This window comes from Vanacampus margaritifer, chromosome 7 (genome assembly GCF_051991255.1).
Source record: "Vanacampus margaritifer isolate UIUO_Vmar chromosome 7, RoL_Vmar_1.0, whole genome shotgun sequence".
Taxonomy (NCBI): Eukaryota; Metazoa; Chordata; class Actinopteri; order Syngnathiformes; family Syngnathidae; genus Vanacampus; species Vanacampus margaritifer.
Genome location: NC_135438.1, coordinates 336,910 through 361,365, shown reverse-complemented (window position 1 = coordinate 361,365; position 24,456 = coordinate 336,910). Strand labels below are relative to the sequence as shown.

Sequence of the window (24,456 nt, the reverse complement as noted above, 5' to 3'; positions counted from 1 at the left end):
CGGGCTCCTCCTCTTGGGCGGATCCCTTCTGACTGGCCACACCCCTTCTGACTGGCCACACCACTTCTGACTGGCCACACCCTCCCGACGGCTCGGCTTCGACGGGCGCCTGAAGACCACGTGGACCAGCACACCCACGGGACTCCGGCTCAGCGGCTCCACCAGCCGGAAATGCGGTCGAAGGGACCCGGGCGGCGGCTCCTCGTGAAGAAGAACCACGTGGGTGTCGGTCAGAAGGACCTGCAGGATGGCGTCGGTGCCGGCGCAGGCGGCGCTGGTGTACAGCAGAGGACGGACGGCGCCCAGCGGCGGCTTGTCCCCGGGGGACATGTTGCCGTTGAACAGGTAGAGGAGGACCGCCAGAACCCGCTTGAAGGAGGATGTCAGGGTCAGGTGGTCCAAAAGGACTTGGGGAACCTTGGAGCTCCAGTCCAGAGACAGAAGCATCAGATCACCGTGAAGCAGAGGATGGTCGCTGAAGCGGTCTGCAGACTGCGGGGATCAGATGGCAGATTTCGGCACAAATCCTGACTCAGATCCTTGCCGAGCGTGTAGACCACCACGAGGACTTCTTCGGACTCAGCCTTCAGGCAGAAGTGCTGGCCCGCCAGGCCCACGTGGACCTTGGCGATGTGCCCCAGGTCCAGACGCTGGGACACCACCAAGGTGTCTAGCGATGAGTCAGCAGAAGCCGGACCCTCCCGAGCAGCAAGAACTTCCTGCTGCTCGGATCCCTTTGGGGGGGCAGAAGCGCCCCCGGAAATCAACGTCAGCTGCTTTGCCGACACCAGCAGGCACGCCGCGCGTGGGTGAGGCTCCTCCCACGTGGCCACCCGAAGCCAGAAGGCGCCCAAAGGAGAGCCCGCCAAGGTGGGCGGCGCCAGAGACGCCATGGTTTCCAGCATGCGGTGGCGGGGGGGCAGAGTGCAGACGATCCAAGGGCCACGGCATCGGAACCAGACGCTGCCGGAAGATGTGAGGGTGGCAGCTTGTCACACCACATGCAGAACCTTCCGATAGGTCGCATGAGATATCGCCAACGGGAACAGGAAGTGGAAGCCCGCCGCCGTTCACGTTGACTTGTGAGACCGTCTCAATAGTTTCTCCGGATTCGGCTTCCTTGGACGCTTCTGCGAATGACTCCTCCGATGGTTTTCCTCTTGATGGTGGTTCGACTTCTACCGTTCTTTGTTGTAGAAGCTCTTTCGATAGGTCCACTGGTTCTTTCAATGGTCCTTTTGATTGCTGTTCCTTTTGGGATGGTTCTTGTGGACCCTTCAATGGTTCTTCACATGGTTCTTTTGAGGATTCTTTGGATCGTGGCGGTTCTTTTCCTGTTCCTGGTTTTAAGGATTCCACTACTCCTTTTTCTAACATTTCATCTTTTGCTGGTTCTTCACGTGGTCTTTCCGATGTCGGTTTTGAAGGCTCATCTGGTGGTTTTTCTGGTGGTTTTTCTGGTGATTTTTCTGGTGGTTTTTCTGGTGGTTCCTGTTGAGTTTGTGTGGCGGCCAGCAAGACTGCAAGTTCTTTGGACATTTGGGTAAGGTAGCGCACCACCAAGTTTTTGACATCTGGTACGTTGTGAATGACATCACCGGCGCTTCTGGATGCCGCCGACAGCGTCCCTACCAGGAGGTCCAAAGTGGACCCGCTGTCAGAACCAGGTCGCTCCTCGCATCCGGGAGAAGAGGTTCCGGTTCTGCAGCGGCTTAGCGATTGGCTTGGCCTCTCGTCCGCACTTTTGTTTTCATCCGAGCCGGCTCGGGTGCTGCTCGGGTCCGCCGGCCTCGGTTTCTTGGCTCTTGGCCACCATTTGGTCCGTTTATTGACCCCCATGTCCAAGATGGGCGGGGCCTCCCGGTCCTGACCTTCAGGAGACGTCTGCGTGCAAAGAGGACCGATGATGTCATCAGCTGGCGCACATGCGTTCAACAGTTTTTGGATTTTGGACTCGTACTTGATGCACCGAAAGATTTTGTGAGCCCGACGATGATTGATTGTCGCCAAGCAGAAGCAGGAAGAAACTGATTGATTGCGAGTCAAAAATTGCTTGATTGATTGATGATCTCTTACCTGATGTTTGTACTTCCAAACATGATGCGATTTAACTGATCAACGACCTCAAAACCAAGATGATGGATGATTGGACCTTTTGGATTGATTGACAGGTGACGATCACGTTTGGACTTCCTGTTTGTCCATTTGCCGATTTCAAACATTCAACAATCGATAGCGAACCGCATCAAAGGCGACCGGCAGCGACGGAACACGCTTGACGTTTACCTCCTCTGTGGATCTTCCCTCGCCAGGATTCTCCTCCTGCGGGGGAGACAGAACCGCATCAGAAGGCAAACGCGGTTTCGCCAACCCAATGCTGCCGAAAACACGATTCTTCCATCTTAAGAACATTCCCAAGCTCGGCCCTTCTCCAGAGAAACTCGTTGACGATTTCCAGACTTGCTGACTGCGACAACTTTCTCTTGGGAAAATCTTCAAAACCTTCGAGAAGCGTTCTCTTGAAAAACCACAAACATGAACGCATCACTTCCGTTCTTCAGGACCTGCACTGGCGCCCCAAAACCTCCAGATCCATCTGGATGATCCTATTCAGGCTGCTCATACCTACTCGGATCCAAGTCCAGAACATGCAAAACCGCCTGGAATTCCCAGTCTAAAACATGGACACCCACCTGGATCATCAAGTCCAGAAAGTTCATACCTGACCAGTTCAGGGAGCCCCCAGCACGCAGACTCACCTGTAGTGACTCGCAGGAGAGCGCCAAGTCCATCCTGGTCCTGGTCCCATTGAGGTTCATCTGCCGCAACCTCCGCTGAACCTCCTCCTCGATGTACAAGTTGATCCTGTTTGGAAGACCTCGTGAAGCAGGTCCCGCCCTGCGGCTGTAAAATGTTCTGATGGGCGGTACCTGTCGTCTGAGAGCAGAACGAGCGCGTCGAGGTTCTGCACGTGACCCGCCGGTGTCTTGTCGTCCGCTGAAGTTCTGATGTTCTCCTCCACTTCGCTGAAGCGCTGGCTGGACTTCTGGATCTCTGGCCTCGTCATCCTGTCGAAAGAGAATCTCGTCACATGACAAGTGACGGGAAGTAACCGAGTAGATCAGTGGTGTCCAAACTTAGTCCTGGAGGGCCGGAGTCCTGCAGGTTTTGGATGTGTCTCTTCTCCAACACACTTGAAGCTCATCAGCAAGCTCTGCATGAACCTGATAACGATCCTGTTCATGGAACAGCTGCGTCGGAGCGGGCAAACGTCCCAAATCTGCAGGACTCGGGCCCTCCAGGACCGATTTTGGACACCACTCAAGTCAATACTTGGACCAGCTGTTTTTCAGACAACCGATGTGGTACCTTGGTTGGACTGGACCGGCTGATTCTGATGTGTGCAGGTCCAGTTCCGGACCCGTCCTCATGCCCCTGTCCTGGGTGTCAGTCTCCGGGGAGACGTGGCATCTTGGGGCCGAGTGTCTCCCCTGGAGCTGGTCCAGCGCCTGCTCCGCGGCCTCCAGGATCTCCTTGTCCTCGCACCTCACCTTGTCCTCCTGCAGGGCCACGTCGACGGCCGCGAAGCCAAAGGTCTCCTGCAGCTGCTGCGGGTGCTGGACGCTGGCCCGGTGGACCTTCAGCTTCTCCTCCTTCTCCTCCAGCTCCTTCTCTAGCCGGTGCAGGAGCTTGTCCAGGCCAGGAGGACTGGGGTGGTTTCCGTTGCGCTCCGGCGCCTCCTGAGCTCGCCGCTTCTCCTGTGCCAGCGCGGGCAGGATGTCGGCATCGAGGGAGCTCAGCTGGAGTTGAGCCGAGCGCAGCTGCTGCGTCCGGCACGCGTCGCTCTGCTCGTTGTCGAAGGCCTCGCTCGGACCTTCCTCCACGAGCCGCAGTGCGACTCGCTGCTCGGCCACCTCCTCGGCCACCTCCTGGGCCACGCGCGCCCGGCGCTCCTGAAGACTCGACGCCAGCCGGGCCAGATCCTGCACCTGGGCGGCCTTCAAGTCAAGGTAGCGGTCGTAGACGGCGGTCTGGTCTTGGGAGGTCTCCTCGGCCGCCTCCGTGGCCTCCTTGCCGCACAAGAGGGCCTCTCGCATAGCAGCCAGCGCCCGTTTCTCCTCCTGCAGGCGTCCGGCGTCCTCGCGGCTCATTGCCGTGACGGCCAGCCGTTCCTCGTCCCTCAGTTGCGCCTCTTGGCTTTCCCGCTTCAGCTTGTCCAGCTCCCGGTCCAGCTCCTCATCTTGCGCCTCCTTCTGCCGGCGCTGCTCCAGCAGGAGGTCGGATCGTCGCTCCTTTTCGAAGCGTTGCTTCTCCTGCAGGAAGTCTCGCAGGCGGCTCTCCATGTCCTGACTGCGGCGGCGCAGGCTCTCCTCCTGGCGCAGGATCCTCCGGCGCGCCTCCTCCGACTCCTTGCGCCGGCTCTCCACCTCCTGCTGGAGGCGCTGCAGCTTGGCCTTCTCGCTCTGCTGCTGGGCCTCCGTCTCCTTGATCAGACGCCTGCGCAAGAGACATTGCGGCCGGCGGGGGCTGCGTTGGCATGGTAACGGCGGGCGGGGCGGGGCGGGGAGGGGCGGGGCGGCACCTACCTGCTGGTCTCCAGCTTGTCCAGCTCCTCACGCTGCTGACGCTCCAGCTCCAACCTGATGACATCATCACCTTCACCCGTCACACAGATGCGCTTGGCGTGTTGGCGTGGATGTGGCGCCGAGGTGCGCGCGGGCCGACTCACCCCGGGTTGTAGAGCAGGACTGCGGAGAGGTTGTCGCAGGACTTGGACAGGTCGCTCATGGACAGGCTGAAGCTGGACAACAGGCCGCTCTGACGGGACACGGCGGAAAAGGCGTCGGTGCTTTCGGCACGGACGACGGCAACCGTTTTGGCAAAAGGTGCTGACCTTGCGCTTCTCGCGCAGCTTTGCCGCCTCTTTGGGGTGGTTGAAGCGGAACATGTTGGTCCGGCCCAGCAGGACCACGGCGCCTACGGGGACAGCAAGCCGCACGGGGCTGAACTAAGTAGCGCCCCCGCTAAGTAGCGTCCCCGCCCTCGCGCGCCCGCTTACCTTGATTGAGCTGCGTGGGCGTGGCCACCTCGCCGCCGTTGACGGAGCAGAGGGCGGCGCCGAGCGGCACCAGCGTCACCGAGCCGCCGCGGTTCTCAAACACGCAGTGCTCGCGCTCCACGTCGGCGCCGTGAACAACTGCAGGGGGCGCCGCAGGACGTCAGCGGACGTCGCACTCGCGCTTGCTTTCATGTACGCTCAAAATCACTTTTTCGAATCAACACTCGAAGGCTTTCGTAAAAATCACAAAAATACGTTTCAAGGAAGGATTGCGACGTTTTCAGGTTTGGTTTCATACAAATGTTTTTGTTTAGTCAAACTTTGTCATTCTATAATTATTAAAACAAAAGAATCTTTTTTCTAACTTGCTTTAATGGAATTGTTTGTATATTTGGGAAGTCAATGCAATGTTTTTGATCTAAAAACTACGAAGGTGCAAATTGATTGAATTAAATCAATAGTGATTTTGATGACGATTATTGTCCGATTGTGGAACTCTTTGCAAACGTTGTGGGATGTCTGAGCTTGTCACAGGCCAATTATCGTCCTGTTGAACCCAAGCTCAACATTTTGCCAGTTTTTTTTGCAACGATACGATAACTGAATCATCATCCATTTTCTCTACAGTCGATTTCAAATGTCCTGTTTTTTAATTTAAGGATGGAAATTAAAACGTGTTATTCACGGCAATATTAAAAATAATTTTTAGTTGCAGCCGATAATGTTAAGCATTTTCAAATAATGATGCTCATAAATAATGTATTTTGTTTATAAATATTTGTGAAAAATTCATATCTTTAAAATAAATATTTTGTGTCAATGTATGCTTACTTTTCAAGTGAATTTTAAATGTTGTTAATTAAATTATTCAATGTATGCTTTTTAAAATGAACTTTAAATTTGTGCAATGAAATCATTTTTTTAAATTGAAAATTATTATTTACATTTGATTGAATTTATTAAATATATGTTTTTTTCTAAATATAAATTGTAATTATGTTATTTACTGATGTGATGATTTTTTTTAAATTAAATGTAATTAATGAAAGATTTTTTGTAAAAAATGAATATTTCAAAAATGGATATTTTGTGGTACGAAACAAAATGTTAGTTTTGAATGAATTTGAAATGTTTGTGTCATTTTCATGTCATTTGTGTAATAAAGTTTGAAAGTTTGATTTGCAAAATGCGATTTTGCATGCGCCGGCTGAAGATGCCTTTGAGCAACGCAAAAGTGACTTTTTGGCTTCAGGTTGCAATCCGGCGTCAGGACGCGTCAGGACGTCTGGTTTTGCGATGACACCGGAGCGCTCGCCGTCCCGCCTTCGCTCGGTTTTGCCTTTTCTTTCGCCAAGCGTCCTTTTTGCCCAAATAAGGTCAACGGGAGGCGCACAGCGAACGTGACTTGAAAAGTGAGAAGAGGGAGGAGTCACCGATGTCCTGCTCGCTGGCGCCGTCCTGTCTGCCCACGTACGTTCGGCCCTCCTGACAACAAAGCAATCCAAATGACGGGAAAGTGGGCGTGGCCGGCGTGGGCGTGGCCGGCGTCTTTTCAGACCTTGAGGTGGTAGAGGATGATGCCGGTGCTGAGCAGGTCGTCGTCGATGCCGAGGAGGTGAGGCAGCTCCGAGTCCAGGACCACGCCGATGCCTTCCTTCCGCAGCGCCAGCGTCTCCTCCTGAGCGCACGCCACGCCACGCACACGCCACGCACACGCCACGCACACGCCACTCTCGTCACGCCTGCGTCACCGACACCACAACAAAGCGGGGAAGCACCTTGAGGATGTTCTGCGTCTCGTTCCACTTGTTGGTCCACTCCATCGTCAGCTCCAGCACCTGCGCGCGCACGCACACGCATGGTTACACACACGCGGGCAAAAACCAACGCACACTCAATCTCGCTGCAAACATCGACTTGGCGGGACTTTGAGCATTTCGAGGCTTTTTTGCTGCTATCAGCAAAAGTTGCGTTGGAAAGCTGCGATCAAAACGATTTTCTTCTTCATGAACAAAAAGTCAATCGTGTCGTAATTGATCAAAAAAGAGCAACGATGATGTTGAACGATACGAAGCTGACAATTGATTTTTGTAGCTAGCGCGGCTTATAGCCGAGCGCCTCGTTGTCCAGAAATGATTGAACGCGATGAGGACATTTTTTGGATGGTCTTCTTTTTCCAATTCCTAAAAATGTGTCAAAAACGCCCCCGATATTTTGCCCCGAAGAAATCTTCCGCCATCTTTCACGTCCGCCGTCAAGCTAAAGGTCAAAAGGTCGCCTGCGCTGGAAACGAACGCACGCACAAATTCTTTTGTATCTTTTGGAGTGGTTTTGATTGGATTCTTTTCCTTTTTCTACTTTCCTCACCAACAGCTCTCGGTGCCGACCTTTCGCACTCGATACCTTCGTGTTCTTTTAACTGCTGTCGACTTTTCCTTTCTTTTCTTTGTGTTTCTTTTTTTTTTTCATGTTAACATTTTTTTTTTCTTTGAAAATCGCGATGGGCTTGACCGATACTGACTCTGGCTTCGTTCTGGTGCAGCTTCTCCTCCACGCTGAGCGCGGTGGGCGAGTCGAGCAGAGCGATCTGAAAGGCAAACGGCAGATGGCGTGACGTGCGTGCGTGACGTGCGTGCGTGACGTGCGTGCGTGACGTGCGCGTGCACGTGCGTGCGCGCAGGCTCACCTGGCTGCCCTGCAGCAGCAGAGCTTTGAGCCGCGCGATCTCCGCCCGCAGTTCCCGGATCAGCCTGACGTTGGCGTCCTCGTTGACGGTGGGCTTGTTGATGATGTTCTTGGCCCGGTTAGCGTAGCGCAGCGTGCCGAGCGTCTCGCCGTAGTTGACGTCGGCGGGGGACACGGCTGAGGACGACGTTTGCAGTCCGTCTTTTTTACGACTTCGCGTTGCTTTCAAACTAATTTCATTCGTGGCCAGCCACGTGGGCTCAGCTTTTTTTTTAGAATCAAGTGTAATTGCACATCCCCTCCAGTAGATGGCAGTGGCACTTTTTTTTTTTTTCTTCCCTGCCTGCCCTGACGCCTCAAACGAAAGCGTTTCGATTGCTTTGAATCATTTTTGCCGTTGCGACGCTTTCAAGGTTTGAAAGTGACAACATTTGTCACCTTTTTAGCTCATATTTGACTTCCATCTCCGCTATAATAAATATAGAAATATTCTTGACATTGCCCCAATTTTCCACTTTTGTCACGCCTTGACAAAATACAAAATACATTTTTTACAAACTATATTTACCAAACAGTTGATCACAATATTTTTCATGACAAAATTTGTTGGTACGAACCCCGCAACGATAAATGCATGAAAAAAGAAGAGCACTTACGTTGTGTCATAATCAAAATTTGTAAGACTTCAAAAGAATTTCGTTTTCCTTTTCCCTTACGCTAAAATAGTTTCAACGCTTGGAGTAAACAAAGAATCATTTCAGGATCTGGAGTGGCCGCTTTTTCAACTTGTTTTTTTTTAATATGCGAATTGCAAAAGTGTAAGCCCCCTCCCCTCCCCGCTGCCATACTTGCGATCATGATGGTCTTGGAGTTGCCGCCCAGGCTGTCCTTCAGCAGCCACGTGAGCACCGAGTCTCGGTAGGGCACGAAGAGCGACTTCCTCTTGTGCTCGCCGTTGGCGTTGGCGTCGCCGCAAAGGTCGGCTGCGCGCACACACGCTTGCGTCACACGTTGTGGGCGCGCGGCGGCGAGCGCGAACGTACCCAGGGCGGAGATGACGTTGCCCAGCGTGACCAGCGATTTGTTGATGTTGGCGCCTTCCTTGAGGCGGACGCCGGTGGCGCCGGTGGCGTCGGCGCGCTCGCTGCCGGCCAGATCCACCAAGTGGATTTTGCTCAGCGTCTCGCTCGGCATCTCCGCGTCAAACTTGGCCTGAGCGGAATCAATGGCGGACATCGGCGTTCAAAAAAGACAACATCGAAATGTCTTTTCAAAGACATTTTGTAGTTTTTGGGCCATTCGGTCATTAAAAAAACGATAAAAATGTCATGTTTTCAACCAAAAAAAAAAAGGCCAGAACAGATTTTAGGGCCTAAGCGATTAAATGCATATTGCTCGGGCCCTAACAGACGTATAAATCTGTTCTATTTTAAATGTTTGAAGTGCCCCAAAGACGTATTTATACGTTTTTACCCTCGAGCATACAGAAGGCTTTGATGCAGCCTCTGAACTGCAGAGAGCAGGTGAAGCAATGGTAGTTATTACCAAAACGGCCAGCAGGTGGCAGCAGAGTATAAGAGATCAACCAGGGCCATGTTGCAAAAAGCTGTTTTTCCTCAACAGATTTGTGAATAATGATGAAATTGAGTTATAGTTTAATGCTAATTGTTCCAAAATTTTTCCTTTTGGTTCCACGTTGCTTGTTTGTCATTTAAAATGAATGAACGGCAAAATGAGCCCCTTTTCAAATGTTTTGTCAACGTTTGCAAAATAAGCGGATATTTCGTTTGAAACTGCACAGGTGGAGGAGGCGTGCATTTGCGTGGCGAGACGTGCCTGCGTGAAGTTGAGGGTGAAGATGGCGTGCGAGCGGCTGCTGACGTGGTTCATGCCGGTGCTGGCGGTGGTCCGCTTCAGGTTGCCCGCCTCCATCAGCTCCTCCACGTCGCTGTAGTTCTGCACCAGATGCTTGGACAGATCTCAGGTCACACGCACACATCAGGGTTAATCAGGCCCCCCCGCAACCTCATTGCTCGTTACTGTCAATTGGTTATTGTCATGCTATCGTGCTAAGCTAGCAAAACAAACAACAATTCCAGTCGAGTGGAGTCTTCCTTTGAAAATGTTGGAAATGCAAGCAAGTCTGACCTTCTACGTAGGGTCCGTCCTTGGGATGCTCCCGGACCCGCAGGTTGTACGTCTCGGACGGCTTCCTCCGCAGAAGGTCCCTCACGCGCTCGTTGTAGATCTCCAGGTAGCTGAGAAAAAGCGGTGGCGGCGGTGGCGGCGGCGGCGGCGGGAGACACGTTAGCATCAGCGCGTGGGCGAGCCGGGACGCCGCATGGTCTGAAGGTCACCTGACTTCCGTGCGGAAAGAAGCTTGGTCCCGTCGCGCAGCGTCGGCGATGCGGCTGAACAAACCCTGGCAGATCCGCGGGGTCAAACCCGCGTCTCCCTGCCGCACACAAACATTCCTTCCCATCAGCACCATTGCCGTCTTTTCCAACGCCGACCAACACATTTGGCTCCCGCTACCGGATTTCCCATCATGGTGTAGGACTTCCCCGATCCCGTCTGGCCGTAGGCCAAAACGCAAGCGTTGTAGCCCTCAAACGCCGCCTTCAGCACGTCGCGGCCCAAATCCAGGAAGACCTGACGGGCACGTCGGCAAACATCAACACTTTTGCCAACACGTCCTTTCGCACCTTTTTTGTATTCACAGTCAGAACGGAAACAACAAGGAATGACGGCCAAACGTTTTTTACCTTCTCCTGAGAGACGAAGGCGGAGCTTCTGGCGTCGGCCGAGTCGTAGGAGAAGTCGTAGGTGAACGTTTTGCTGGGATCACCCGACGTGCCGTCCGACAGCTTTGGGGGGAAAAATACAGATGATGATGATGATGATGATGATGATGAGGATGATGATGACGATGCTTTTGGGCTTTGTGGAGGAACAAGCACGACACCTTGGGGTTGCTGATGGAGGTTCGGGTGGCGTCCATCTTGATAATGCACTTGGCCGCCAAGTCCTTCTCCCTGGAAGAGCAACAAAAGCCACGTCAACGTTCTTTGGCTTCACTTGTCACGTGCTCGGCGGCGTCGCGTCACGTGACCGCGTCACGCGTGTCCATGTGTGCGTTCACCGTTTTCAACCCGCGGGACGCCAAGCGCCGTCCAAACCGGCCCGCGGGATAAACGAGGACAACCGCAAGCTGCCACTTTTGCCTTAGCGTGTCCCGGCTCGTCCCCGGGGCCTCCCGCCGGTGGCACGTGCCAACCAGATGCCGCAGCCACCTCAACTGGCTCCTCCCAACGCGGAGGCGTAACGGCTCCACCCCGAGTCCCTCCCGGATGACCGAACTTCTCTTCTTGCTTCATGATTTTCTTTTTTTCTTCAAACACGGGTTTCCCAAAATAAGAACTTTTTATGTGGCTGCAGTGACTCAAATCTTCTTCTTTTTTTGGGACTTCAGAAATGAAGAAAAAATAGGAAAAAATCTCATCGTTTTCAATACCAATTATGAGAAAAAAACATGAATCACAATTATTCTGGTAGTCATAAATCTATTTATTATTTTTGGGTTAGAAAACAAGAAAATCACTTTCTGTTCCGACATCAACCATTTGGACTTGCAAGTTGTTGAAAAGTCGTTGCTGTTTTCTGCCATTTTCAGGCCCGTTAGCAAAAACTTGGGGTCGAAGTGCAGCATATGCAATTATGCATTAAAGTATTAAAGTATTTCATGCGTGCTTGCCTCAAAACAACTCAAAATGAGAATTATTAACCGTTTTTCAGGATCTTTTGTCATCGTGGAATGCATAATAAGCAAATCCGTAAAAGAATTTTTATTAACTGCAAATCACGTGATTGGCCTCAGAAATTCTTTTATTGATAATAGTTGCTCTTTTCATAATGTTGCATTATTGCTTGCTGCTGGAACCAGTTTTTTTTTTTTCCAATGCTGTGCAATTAACGTCGTATTCTTATTTGAACGAAGCTCGCAGGCAGATCATAATCAATAAGCGCGAACTTGGATTTATTTTCAGCAAAACAACGGAAACATCTGCAATTGTGCTTCGGCCACAAATGTTACTTGCTGCGGCCTGCTTGGGACCAAATGAGCTTGAATGTTGATGTTGACCCTCAACCAAAACGAAACAAAGTGCCAAAGTTCAACTCCTTTCTTTCTAATCAAGCTTTCTGCTTTTAAATATTCACCAGCTGCTTCACAACACTTTTGAAAGGAAAAGACAAATGAGCAGATCGCTTCTACTCTTATTATTATTATTATTATTTGCCCATGTGATGACGTGTTTTGTTGTCGTTGTTTTTAAATATACAAAGTGGTGTCGGTGTTTATCATATTACTGATTGATGTCGCGGCTGTCACATCAGCACTGACTGTTCCAAACAGTTGTTGTTGTTGTTGTTGTTGTTGTTGTTGTTGTTGAATCAACTCACCGTCTGTTCATGGGTCGGACGCGGACAGCCACCCGAACCGATGCCATGGCTCATCCCGCCCTTGTCCGGTCCGCTTGGATGCTTGAGGGAAAACAGCGGAAGCTGGCTAGCTAGTTAGCCGTTAGCAGGAGGAGGGACCGGGTTCAAAATGCACCAGGCAGCACAAAAGTGTCCAAAAAGAAAAAGAAAACGAGAAAAAAAGAAGCCGAGTGGGTCGCCGCAGCAGGCGGGCGTTGAAGTGACGTCACGGGTCGAAGCGGCTGCTGGATGACGACATTAGCCGGCTAACCCGCGCGATAGCTGCATTTGATTGGCCATCTGGAGCCGGACACAGGTGCGAAACTGTAGACAGAAAGAGTTGTTCTTCGTGGACGCCAACGCTGGCCAAAGCGCCAAACGAAGTCTTACGGTGCAATCACGCCGCGAGTGGCGACACCAGGGACTTCAAGCACGCCAAAGTAGTTGACGCATTTAATGTCGAACTAATTGTACATTCTACACCTAACTTGGAGAAAATAAATAAAAAGTAACAAAAATAAACAAATAAATGTTTTACTTAATAAATAAATGATGGGAACTGTAACCGCCTCGCTCAGCTTGCAGTTTTCCCCTCCTGTCCTGCAGGGGGCAGTCCATAAGAAAGCTGTTAGAAAGCACAGGTGGCTCCAGAAGAAGTGCTTCCTGTTTGGCATTAGCAGCGTGGGCAACAAGCGAAAGAGGTGAATGAAGCGCTTCACGTTTGTTCTTGCTCGTTTCTTCTTAATTGCGCGTCAAATAGCAAGTCGGAGCCGGAGAAAGTTAAAGTTTCAAACAGTGTCGCGACCGCGAGGGGTGAAGTGCCCGTCTGCAGCAATCGTCTGCTCAAAAGCCGGAGTCTTGGCTTGGAAGCTAATCGGCTAAGCTAGCGGTTTGAATGGACGTTGACGGCGCGTCGAAATGGAACGAGATGCAATTTGTCACTCAAATTTGAAAAACATTCCAGTTCCTTTGCCAGGACTTTAAAGTGGATGTTGATTGCATTTGTGCGTTCCGATCGTGTGGATTGCAATCATCGTGCTACATCAATTGTTAAGGCTCGTTTTTATAAAGTTCTGTCAAGAAGGACAGACGCATATTTGTATCAAATGCTGACATTTTTTTAAATGCGTGAATATCTCTCGCGTCGAAACAGTCATGCTTTTCAACATGTTATTAATATCTAGACTTTTAGCCCAACAAGATTTCCTAAACGTGTTCAGGAATAAACAATGATAACAAATTCACACTTTTGTCTTTATACATACCGAAAAAGATCAGCAATTGTCATGACGCTTTTACAAATTCATTCATATCACAGAAATCATACTTTTATTTTTGCTGTGAATGCAAAGTTGCCAGCTGGCTGTGCTGGCTGTGGTGTCGCAACAACATCACAAGTTGGCCCCAACTGACACATAACAGGAACATTTTGTCAGTAGCAGCGTGATTGCATTTTTTCCTCTTTGACACAATTATGACATTTGGAACCGTGATTGAATTTGTGCCAGTCAAAAAGTGAACGAGCTTATTGCTGACTGGCCGTGTGTCCCGCTCGTAGGACGCCGCCATGGACATCCGGCCCAACCACACCATCTACATTAACAACATCAACGACAAGGTCAAGAAAGAAGGTCAGTGCTGGGCTCACCTTCTGATGGGGACGCTTTCTACGGAAGAGGATTAGGGACAGTGACGAGAAGGAAGAAAAAAGAAAAAGTTTGGCAGGATTCTCACTTTCAAGTCCAAATAATAGTAGCACTAAAAAGTCTGACCTCTTCCGTAAATGTCCTCTTCTGGTTTATGGAATGCAATTTTTGGGGGTCTGACGCCGCGTGTGTTGCTTGCGCAGAGTTGAAGCGCTCTCTGTACGCGCTGCTGTCGCAGTTTGGCCAAATCGTTGAGATCGTGGCCATGAAGACCATGAAGATGCGAGGCCAGGCCTTCGTGGTCTTCAAGGAGCTGGCCGCCGCCACCAACGCGCTGCGCCAGCTGCAGGGCTTCCCCTTCTACAACAAGCCCATGGTAGGCCGCCGCAGGCTCACGCCCGCCGCCGGCTCGCTCACGCCCGCCGCCGGGTCTCGCCCTCACGCCCGCTCTTGTCTCCCCGGCAGAGGATCCAGTACGCCAAGACGGACTCTGAGGTCATCACCAAGGTTAAAGGCGCGCACGGCGAGCGAGACAAGAAGAAGGACAAGAAGAAGAAACCTCAGGAAGCGGCCGCCCTCGCCAAGAAAGCCGCCATGGTGAGAAACCTGCCGTCACCACTTCCTGTTTGCGTAACTTCCCGGAATTACTTTGTGTCTTCAGGTGCCATCAGTTCCGGTCCACATTCCAGCGGCGCAGGTACGTTGACGCTACGTTAGCTTCGGTGGTTAGCGCGTCATTATGCTGGTTTGGGGTCAAAGGTAATGTTGGATTGACTTGGCAGGTTCCAGACAACCCGCCAAACTACATCCTGTTCCTCAGCAACCTTCCCGAGGAAACCAACGAGATGATGCTGTCCATGCTCTTCAACCAGTAAGTGGCGTGCGTGCGTGCGTGCGTGCGCCCGCGCATATTGATCCGCGCGTGTGTAACGAGACGCGTTCGTACCTGTTGTGCTCGAGGTTCCCGGGCTTCAAGGAGGTGCGTCTGGTTCCCGGCAAGCACGACATCGCCTTTGTGGAGTTTGAGGGCGAGATGCAGGCGGGCGTGGCCAAGGACGCCCTGCAAGGCTTCCGGATCACCGCCACCTGCGCCATGAAGGTCACCTTCGCCAAGAAGTAGCTCGCACAGCGCTAGCGGACATTTTGACTTGTACTTGTTTTTTATGGACTTTGTTGTTGTTGGGGTGCACACGCGCATCCTGTCACCTTCCTGTTTTGTAAATTAACAAAATAAAACTTTTGTCTTTTTTTACACAAATTGTCACAAATCTACTCACAAGTTTTTCTGTTTGTGATCACGTGCACTTAACAGTCGCGCCACCATTTTGCTGATTGAATTAATTCATTTGTACTTTTGACTGCAATTTAATTGCGCTTCCTCTTTATTTAGTTTGATCCCATTTTTGACATACTGATGGCGACACGCTCGTTTGGCGGTACCAACCATGCAGAAGATCACGTGATCAAAGCCGGAAACAAAGTCAGAAGACTTCCTGTGGATGCCGTTAAAAAAATATATATAATAAGTTGGGATGATGGCGTGTATGTTTAAAGCACAAGTCAAATACGTAAGTTGTAAGTTGTCATCCTTTAGTTTAGGGGAACGTAAACAAAACGGCAAAAATATTTCTGTTGTCATCTTGTTCAAAAAAAGACATTGAAGTCACCACAGGTGCTTTGGAAGGTTCAACTTTTGAATTTGTCACTGTTTTTAAATTTTATTTTGACTTTTTTTCAGTTTAAAAAAATGTTTTCACAACTGGCCCAATATTGATTGATTTTAGGAATATTTGTCTCGGCACTGAGCGTCCTTGTTGAATGTTTGTTTCTTAGCAACAATCGATCGACATGAGCCAAAACGATCTAGATTTGAGTTACGCAATTCAAGGTTTATTTATTTTGGAAACAAACAATGAAGCCTGCACTTTTTCTTTTTTTTCCCCTCGTGTGGAGGATCCAATGACCGCATGTGTGCGCTGTCGAGAAAACTTGATCTCCATCAACAATTGATACACACGCACACACTCTGTAATTGTTGTTGTTGTTGCTGGGCAGCCGAGGGGTCACCAGGGCAACGCGTTGTTGAGTTTCAAAAAGAAGTTTTGTCAAATGGTCAAACCTCACTTACGCTGTTGTCGTTTCTAATGATTGCTATAATGAAGGAATTAGTTCATCACAATCATTGCTAAATGTCAACTACTTTCTTTTGTGTACGTGTATCGTGTGCATGGAGTGCTGTCCACTTGTTAATTTGTATTAGTTTATTTTTTTTACTTGCGGCCTTATACTAAGAGCTCACGAGCTGTAAATTCGTCGTCTGGACCCGTACGTATACCGCATCGTTTATACAGTTGGGAGTTGGGAGGAGCAAGATGGCCGCCCTGTCGCTTCAACGGCTTGCACGAACGTGCGCGTTTGGGCTATCAGCTATCCTGTCATCTATTCAGATCAGTGCGGTCACGTGAGCGACGGCGGCTGGTCGGCGGTCGTCATGACGACGACGCGGCCGCTCAAAAGCTCCTGCGCGTGCCCCGTGCGGCGTCCGTCCAGCGCGCGTCCCCGCGGGAGATGCTCGCACTCCTTCAACTGACCGCAGTCGTTTTTTATTCTTTTTCCTTATTATTATTCTAATTGTAAATAGTTGTTGTTTTTGTGCTTGGATGGCGTCCAACAGCGCCGATCCGCCGCCGCCGCCGCCGCCGGCTGCCGCGACTGTCGTGACGATGTCGGAGCTTCCGGCAGGAGCCGCCGTGTGCACGACTTTACCGGACCTGCTCTACCTACCCGAACTCGTAACTAACATTTCTCACTTCATTCATCTTCTTCGCTTGAAAAGAAAAAAGGGGATTCTCATGTTGTAATGTGTTTAACGCGATACTTATCAAGTTCAAACGTAAAGCAGTTGAAAATGATGTGAAAAGTCATGTTAAAATATGAGAAATGATTCATGTGGAATTGCACATGTTGACGTAAGAAATGTCACGCTTGAACAGGGTCAGGGTTCCATTAGCCAATCAGGATGCTGCAGAACATCATGTGCGTTCATTTGGTGTGAAAACGCAAAGTCACGTTTTCACTTGCACTGAAATTTGGGAAAACTTTGTCGACGTGTTCGAAGACGCGCTACTGCACATTTGGTAAAAATTTCCTTTTTTTTGTCAAAGGCAAAAAGGGGGAAAAAAGTTTTTGCATTTCAAGTTAGGGTTATCGTCGATATTCAGCATTTTCAAGCTTATTTAAAAATCCATTTCAAACTTGAAATGAACTTTCAAAGCGATGCTGCTGACCTTCAAGGGAACATTCTGACTGTTTGTCTTTAAAATGAAAAGAATTGAAAATCGACTATTTGCGATATTTAGAAAAAAAAAATGGTTCAACTTGATTTACTGTCGAGAACTTCGGGAATCTATTGACGTGTTGAAGTTTTCATAAAATAAAAGTTTTTCGTCTAAGATGAAAACAAACATGCTTTTAGACGTTCCAACAAAGTGAGAATCGGGAGTTTGTATTTGATCAAATGTTGGCAGCAATATTTTGCATTTGAGTGCAATTGAACTCCAAATATCGCTAATCGAACACTTTAATTACAAATAATCGTTATTGGCATCGGTCCTGAAAATCGTTTTTTGTCCACCAGCAAGACGTCGTCTCACGCGAGATCATGTCATGATTAGGACCAATTTGGTCCATTTAATTGGATGATATAAAAGCTTTTAAAAAAGATTGTTGCCACTTCTTTTCTTTTTTTTTACAATTAGCACATAAACCAAAGATGACCCAAAAAAAGGTTCATTCAATCTGCCAGCGTGCGTCCGTCAACAAAATCATGTGGTAATGGAAATCAACGCTGTTGTGTCCGCCACGTGAATGCTGAGCTACTTGCGTGCGTGCGTGCGTGCGTGCGTGCGTGCGTGCGTGCGTGCGTGCGTGCGTGCAGGTGTCGGGCGGTCTGGTGTGGATCCTGGTGGCGTGCACGCTGGTGCTTCCGCAGAACCCGCTGGGCTGGGTGATGTCGGTGAGCGTGTTCTGCTTCGTCATGACCACGCTGTGGAGCCTCCTCTTCCTCTGCGGCTGTCATTCCAACAAAAGCAGCTGGGCGGCAGCAGTGAGTACAAGCAAACAAAAGGCTGTTAGCGGCATGCTAACATACAATTCCTGGAATGCCACAAAAGGCCACATGCAGGCTAACGCTAACTAGCATGGACGGCAGTCACGCTTCAAACATGCGCCGCTGAAACAAACGCGCTGCGGCAACTTGCAGACGGACGGACGGACGGACGGCACGGCAACACTCACCGGCGTCCATCCTCTCTGCCACGTGGGAACGACAAATATTAGGGGACCTTCTCTGCCTCTTCCGCTTGCTGTTAATCACACTGCAGGTCTTGCTCCAAAGCTCAGTGCTGCCCCAGAATGAAGTGGCAGAATGTGGTACTACACTGAAGGTGCGCAAATCCAAATTGGAAAAGATGGTTGTTCACTTTATCACGTCGTACGAATCCAATTTTACACTCACACAAATATTTCAAGCCTAATTTCAGATTTATGCCTTTTTTTTTTAACAAAAAAAAAAAACGTTTTTGGGACATCTGCATTCAATTTCATCCCAAAAATGTAAAAAAAAAAAATACAAATGCACAAAAAATTGACATAAGTGGATAAATAATACAAATAATAATACAAAAAATAAATAAATAAATAAATAAATATATATATATATATATATATATATATATATATATATATATATATATAATGACTTGCAGGATTAAAAACATCTGTCACTTCAGTCCAGATCCATTTTTGTTGGATTATATATATAAATAAATTAAAATAATACAAATCAGTGGATAAATGGAAAAAAAATGGACATAAATGTTTTTCACATAGCAGCATATTTATCGTGTTTAGGTAACCTGATTATTATTATGCAATTCAAACAATATATTTGATGTATTTTTAATACTCTCATTTCTATTAATTTAGAGTAGTTACACTTCCTTAATACTAAATACATAAACCTGAGGATTATGCATGTCAATAAATAGGCTTTATTTGACTCATGAATAATGTATCACATAAGGTTTATTTGTGTTAAAATCATCTTTGAAATAAAAAAAAAGTCAATGGGAATTTGTCATGTAAAAAAATGACATCAATCTGAAATTAGGCTTGAAATATTTCTGTGAGTGATCACGGATTTTTAAAATGGTACAAATCAAAATTCATATCACAGATTTTGAATTGATACACATCCAATTGAAATTGCGGATTTGGAAATCCCACATATGTATTTTTTAGATTGCAATTTTTTAAGTTGTACAAATGACATTTATTTTTGCGCATTTTTAAACCGTACAAGTCCAATTTGATCATATAATTGATAAGATACCAATTCAAATGTTTACAGATTTTCAAATCATACAAATGAAAGTTCTTCTCACGGATGTTTGAACTATTTGGCGAGTTTTGCTGCGATCCTTTTGAACGCTGCTGCAGAGCGAGCGGGTCAAAAGCAGCCCAAGTTTTCTTCACCCTCCAAAAAAGTCCACGCTCTCACTGGCCGACACCCACGTCACTCACCGGGCGGGCCGCACGCATTCAAAGTCACAGATGCAAGAGTGCGGAACGTGAGAATGGCGAAATGAAAACGCGCCTGCCGTTGCCTTTTCAGGATTTTGCTTATCACCTGACGGCAGCCGTCTTCTACCTCAGCGCCTCCGTGTCCTTGGCCAAGGTCACGCTGGACATCAGGAACGCCGGGAACTTCCGGAATTACCAGCTGGACATCTCCGCTGTGGTTTGTGGCTCGCTCGCTCGCACCGACACATTTGCGCACGCAAAAGCAGTGATTGACAGTTGCGTGTTGCCTTCAGGTGTTTTCGTACGCGGCCACGCTGCTCTACTTTGTGCACTGCATCTTGTCGGCCATGCGCTGGAAGACCTTCTAGACACACCCTCCGCCCGTGGACGGGCCGTGGGCGGGCCGTGGGCTGACTGAGGCACGGATCTCTAAAATGCTTCTCCTTTTTTATGATGATATTTTCCAATGATTCTGTTTGGCGCTCTTATGTCCGAGTGTCAGTGAACGCAATACCGGTCTGGCGGTGGAGGAGGTGCGTTAGGTTGGTGCGTGATGTAGCGTGCTGTGGTTTCGTTTGATCTTGTGCAAAAGTCCGTCACAGCCTCACCGGAAACAATGTTGGGTGGGCCCCGACGCTGGCTTACACGCGACCAATCATTCAATCGCAGTCATGTAGATTTTGCACAAGTGAAGCTGCACGTTTCCGAGGACGCTGGCGGACAAGACAAGCGAGGAGGGGCCAAACGACGAAACCACATATCGTTTGGCCATCAAAAGTGAGCTCGGGTTTTGCTTTCTTTTTTTCTTTGGAATTCTGCTGCAGGTGGCACATTGGCAGCGATATGTCTGCGCATCTGCCATATTGGATGTGGCAATTGTATTTGCCATTCATTTGGCAAATAATGAGTAAGAACGAGTTTGAAGGGGATCATATCATCAAAGGATTTCAAATGAAATGTGGCATATCCAAGGAGAAAGTGAACGAGGCATCTTTACAAATAGCTTCACGTTGCCTCCTCCAATATGGCTGCGGCGTCAACGTGTTGCCGTCTACTGTATGTGTTTGGACTGTAAATGCTGTCTACGATAATACCGTCAGTGGACGCCATTCAATGGATAGATGTTATGTGACGTTTTCCAAACATATGTGGCAAGTTCATGCTGTCTGTAGGGTATTCTGAATAATTGACATCCAATGTATATTTAAATACAAACCATGCTTCGTTTTTAAAACATCGCTAGCCTAGCGCTAATGCTAAAAGTGAAGATCCCATTCAAATGCTAACAGGAAGTTAGCTTTCAACAACGAATATTCAGCAACGAATATTCACACACAAATGCCGTGGGAACAAATTTTATGAATGAAATCTATTTTTATAAATAATCGGCAGAATAATCGGTAATTGGTATCTTTTTTCTGACAACAATCAGTATCGGCATCGGCCTCAAAAAATGCATATCGGTCAGGCCCTTGTTTATTATGTTGATTTATGACACGAGGTAATTTGACGTTATGGATATTTGACATATTTATACTTTACTTTAATTATGACACATTTATGCCTGGCATTGTTAAACTGTTGATTTAGAACAAATGTTAGGCATTGCTTATTTACAACACATTTCTACTTAACATTCTTGCTTTATGATGTTTAAATTTGACACATTGATATTTATTTAGCACATTTGTTCTTGACATTGTTGACATTTTTGACACATTTATTGATGACATGATTTGACACTGTTTAATAGTGACATATTTATATCCGGTGTCAGTACCAGATGTGATCGGGCTGCCAGATTGTATCTACCGATGACGTCACGCTACAGGATTGGCTGGAGATTCTCCGTTTAAAACAAAGTTATTTGGAAGAAAAAAAAATCCGGTTGACGTCAAAACGTTGGAAAGAAAATATTTTAAAAAAGTCATTTAAATAACTAAATATATGGATTGGATGTGGCAAAACATAAAAAAACAACTAATAAATATAAAAGCAGGATAGTTTATTTAAGATCGAATAAATGAAAAAGAGAACGATTGAAGCGCCTTCGTTTTTTTTTTTAGCTGTTCACAAATTTCAACACAAATCACAAACACATCGTCGTTAGGCGACCCCGATACGATCAGCAGCCCGATGACACTGATTGATAACATATTTGTAGCGGAAATGATTTATTTGTGAAGAGTGTCGCTAATAAAGAAGGCTTTGTTGAACTTGGAGCAAGTTGTAAATGTTGCCTAACGCCAACATGGCGCGGCGGTGTCGTGTGTGGAGGTTGCCAAGCAGAGCGCGTGTCAGATGGCAACGAGGAAAGCCACGACTGCTCAGCGACCCCTGAAGACCACCACGTGACGTCGTCGACCTTTGCCGCGCATTTGACCTCCTCCGAGGCGTTTACGAGAAGCAGCTTGGCGTGACACCGAACTCGCGCGAACTGTCAGCAAGGCATCAATTAAGAATGACGAGGGGCGTCTCCATGACAACAAAGAGGAACGTTCAAATGAAAAGATACAACTCGCATCATCGTGATTTCACGAGACATTCCTATGTGTGTCTTTTGACAATTACTGTGTGTACAATTGCGTTAGAAATATTCATATTGTTAACATAACGTTGGTTGATAAAGTAATCGTGTACGTTAAAAGTTATTGATTTGGTTTGTAACGTCGCAGTGACACACGTGACCAGCATAGGCGTCCCACTGATGCCGATTTAAAACTAAACAAAAAAAGCCTTTAAAAACAACCACCAAAAAACACATTAGCACAAACGAGCAAATGACTTTTAATAAGCCCAGTAAATGAACATTATTCACACGCAAACGTTGTAGCATCTTGCGATCTTGTGTCTGTTCAACAAATGCCATTACATTTGGCTCAGGCGGCTCAAATGTCACTTCCGGTAAACAAGACCACTTTGGACAAGATGGCCGCCGCCGCAGCCGGTGAGGAGACAGCTCGTTTGTGAAGGTGATATACTTCGTCTTTTTTGTTTTGCCGATTTCGGATCACGAACTGTCGCTGTTTGTTTTTAACGTGACGCGATACTCGGAGTCAGCTTGGATGTCAAATGAAATGAGTGAACTTACTTGGGTCCAACGAACACAGCAACTTGAACGCACTGGACGCTTGATTAGGTACACCAGCTGCACCCGAAGCCTTGCCAGCAAACATAGGAGAGTTCTGGTTAGGGTTGGTTCTTGAAAAACGTCCGTGCATAGAAATCGTACATGAAACCGTCATCGATTATTCTCACTTGTTTATTAGAAAATAGGAACGCTTCCCGAGTAGGAAGAAGTGACGCAAGTCCTCATGCGGCGAATCAACAGCCGAGCGGAAGACGGCATTGTTAAGCACTGAGCAAGCAAATGGTCTCGGCAAACAATTGAAAAGCAAGACCAAAGTCCACGTTCCGAGCCTGGAAAAGACGAAAAGAGAAGAGTCGCCGATTGGCTCCCTTCAAGATGGCGGCTCAGTCGGCACGTTCTCAACCGGCACAGGCGCCCTCTAGTGGTTGTTTTAAGCCAACCGCCTGCGCCTCTTTTTCAAAAAGAAGCAAAATCCAACAACATTTATGGAAGAGGAAAAACAAGAAAAAGCGTTAACAAGCCACCCAATGTGCTCTTTGGGACAGAACCGGTCACAAGTCACACATTGAGAATGAAAGCATGCCAGGGACACTTTTTGCAAAGGTCGCACTTTTGCGACTGCAAAAAAAAAAAAAAATCGACTTTTATTTTGCAGGTGGACTTTTGACAGGATGTGTTACAAGGAGGTTGCTATTGCTATTCATCATGCGGGTGCTGAGAGGCCACAATAAGACGTCAAACTACTACTTTAGTCTCAATGAAACTAGTTCTGATACCAAAATGGAGCCAAAGTACTACTTTTGTACCGACTGGTGTCTAAAATGTATTTTTGTGTTTGTCTGTGGTGGTGTCGGATGGCTCGGATGTGGACGACGCAGCTTGCTTGTGATTGGGCGCGATGGGCTTGTGGAACGACTACAAGACTCTGATTGTGGCGGGCATCGGTTTGGCTCTGATGCACGTCGGATGGTACCAGCTCCAGTGCCACCCCCACCTGTACAAGGACGTCGCCCCGCGCGAGCCCCCCGGACCCGCCACCAGCAAGTAGCGCCATCCGGTGACCATGAAAGGCGGCGGGTGGCTGCGGCGCAACTGGCCATGGGTGGCGCTCGGCACCCTGGCGGGCGTGCACGCCGCCACGTGGCTGATGCAGCGCGCCGTCAAGAACGCCGTACGCTCGCCGGGACAACAGACGCGCACGCGGGACTGACAGCAACGAGGGGGGGGGGCTTTTTTCCTCCCTTTTCTTCATTGCCAACTGGGCGATGATGTCATCCATCCGTCAATCAATGGAAATGATTAAATGACATCGTTGTGGACCAACCAAAAACTGTCAACGGGTTCTTGTGGGTCCGATACTAGAACCGCCAGCAAGAATATTGTAGAATTATTGCTGTCACGGTATTAAAACAACAGCTCTAAAATGTCATCTAAAAAAGTCAATAAAAACACATTCTCTTTGATTTTTAAACCAAATATTGACTATTTTGAAGAAACGTGGACAAATAAAAAAAGTAAAGTTCAAATAAATAAATGATGACATTCTTCTTGTGTTTTAATTCTTAGCAAGTCGCAGTGTCTCATCACTGGTGAGCTATTTTTAGAACAGACGGCAGTTACTCACGCTTGCTGGGACATGTATTTGCTTATTTATTTTAAGCACGCCTCCCCACGCATGTCCAAGACGACACGTGCGCTCGCCGTCCAAGGAGAAGAAAGTGACTTGAACGCATTCAACCAAATGAGTTTGTCGCTGTTTTGGATTTGCAAGACGCGCCGATTTTGTTTGCAAATTGCTGCGTGAGAAAATCACGTTTTGGGCGTTGGCGGGGTTTTCAACTCCATAAAGCTTGTCCTGGTTTTGATTTTGGAGAGAGTTTTCTGCCAGAACCGACTTCTCGGATCCCAAATTC

The 24,456-nt window shown here is 48.2% G+C and overlaps 3 protein-coding genes and 1 long non-coding RNA gene across 4 annotated transcripts; 2 read left to right on the top strand and 2 right to left on the bottom strand.

Moving 5' to 3' along the window:
* Nucleotides 1–310: 310 nt before the first annotated feature.
* Nucleotides 311–12,641, bottom strand: kif16ba (kinesin family member 16Ba). Its single transcript, XM_077572170.1, has 23 exons — nucleotides 12,206–12,641; nucleotides 10,710–10,779; nucleotides 10,510–10,611; nucleotides 10,280–10,396; nucleotides 10,102–10,199; nucleotides 9,893–10,002; nucleotides 9,581–9,723; nucleotides 8,788–8,956; nucleotides 8,593–8,727; nucleotides 7,746–7,921; nucleotides 7,581–7,646; nucleotides 6,838–6,897; nucleotides 6,618–6,737; nucleotides 6,493–6,544; nucleotides 5,060–5,197; nucleotides 4,895–4,977; nucleotides 4,730–4,818; nucleotides 4,587–4,640; nucleotides 3,370–4,497; nucleotides 2,931–3,068; nucleotides 2,760–2,865; nucleotides 2,287–2,322; nucleotides 311–1,884 (listed from the first exon to the last, which is right to left on the bottom strand). Exons 1-23 carry the CDS (start codon nucleotides 12,250–12,252, stop codon nucleotides 682–684), a joined length of 4,440 nt encoding a protein of 1,479 aa, XP_077428296.1. The 5' UTR covers nucleotides 12,253–12,641; the 3' UTR covers nucleotides 311–681.
* Nucleotides 12,642–12,847: 206 nt separating this feature from the next.
* Nucleotides 12,848–15,127, top strand: snrpb2 (small nuclear ribonucleoprotein polypeptide B2). Its single transcript, XM_077572032.1, has 7 exons — nucleotides 12,848–12,924; nucleotides 13,782–13,854; nucleotides 14,073–14,245; nucleotides 14,335–14,466; nucleotides 14,531–14,566; nucleotides 14,652–14,740; nucleotides 14,830–15,127. The coding sequence occupies exons 2-7, from the start codon at nucleotides 13,791–13,793 to the stop codon at nucleotides 14,987–14,989; spliced, it is 654 nt and encodes a 217-aa protein (XP_077428158.1). The 5' UTR covers nucleotides 12,848–12,924; nucleotides 13,782–13,790; the 3' UTR covers nucleotides 14,990–15,127.
* A 1,122-nt stretch (nucleotides 15,128–16,249) lies between these two features.
* On the top strand, nucleotides 16,250–24,090 carry LOC144055761 (myelin and lymphocyte protein-like). Its single transcript, XM_077572033.1, has 6 exons — nucleotides 16,250–16,661; nucleotides 17,807–17,974; nucleotides 19,544–19,669; nucleotides 19,746–20,229; nucleotides 21,730–22,424; nucleotides 23,422–24,090. The coding sequence occupies exons 1-4, from the start codon at nucleotides 16,530–16,532 to the stop codon at nucleotides 19,818–19,820; spliced, it is 501 nt and encodes a 166-aa protein (XP_077428159.1). The 5' UTR covers nucleotides 16,250–16,529; the 3' UTR covers nucleotides 19,821–20,229; nucleotides 21,730–22,424; nucleotides 23,422–24,090.
* On the bottom strand, nucleotides 17,432–23,426 carry LOC144055763 (uncharacterized). Its single transcript, XR_013294929.1, has 3 exons — nucleotides 22,711–23,426; nucleotides 22,544–22,613; nucleotides 17,432–17,961 (listed from the first exon to the last, which is right to left on the bottom strand). It is a non-coding gene; the product is annotated as an uncharacterized LOC144055763 (long non-coding RNA).
* Nucleotides 24,091–24,456: the final 366 nt, after the last annotated feature.

Excerpts from the sequence above, each read along its gene's own strand:
- kif16ba (XM_077572170.1), bottom strand. The coding sequence starts at position 12,252 with ATGGCATCGGTTCGGGTGGCTGTCCGCGTCCGACCCATGAACAGACG. Across the intron at positions 10,200-10,279 it reads ACACCATGATGGGAAATCCG|GGAGACGCGGGTTTGACCCC; the intron begins GTAGCGGGAGCC and ends TGTGTGCGGCAG. Across the intron at positions 4,819-4,894 it reads AGCTGCGCGAGAAGCGCAAG|AGCGGCCTGTTGTCCAGCTT; the intron begins GTCAGCACCTTT and ends GTGTCCCGTCAG.
- snrpb2 (XM_077572032.1), top strand. The coding sequence starts at position 13,791 with ATGGACATCCGGCCCAACCACACCATCTACATTAACAACATCAACGAC. Across the intron at positions 14,246-14,334 it reads CCTTCTACAACAAGCCCATG|AGGATCCAGTACGCCAAGAC; the intron begins GTAGGCCGCCGC and ends TCTCCCCGGCAG. Across the intron at positions 14,467-14,530 it reads TCGCCAAGAAAGCCGCCATG|GTGCCATCAGTTCCGGTCCA; the intron begins GTGAGAAACCTG and ends TTGTGTCTTCAG.
- LOC144055761 (XM_077572033.1), top strand. The coding sequence starts at position 16,530 with ATGGCGTCCAACAGCGCCGATCCGCCGCCGCCGCCGCCGCCGGCTGCC. Across the intron at positions 16,662-17,806 it reads TGCTCTACCTACCCGAACTC|GTGTCGGGCGGTCTGGTGTG; the intron begins GTAACTAACATT and ends GCGTGCGTGCAG. Across the intron at positions 19,670-19,745 it reads AGCTGGACATCTCCGCTGTG|GTGTTTTCGTACGCGGCCAC; the intron begins GTTTGTGGCTCG and ends TGTTGCCTTCAG.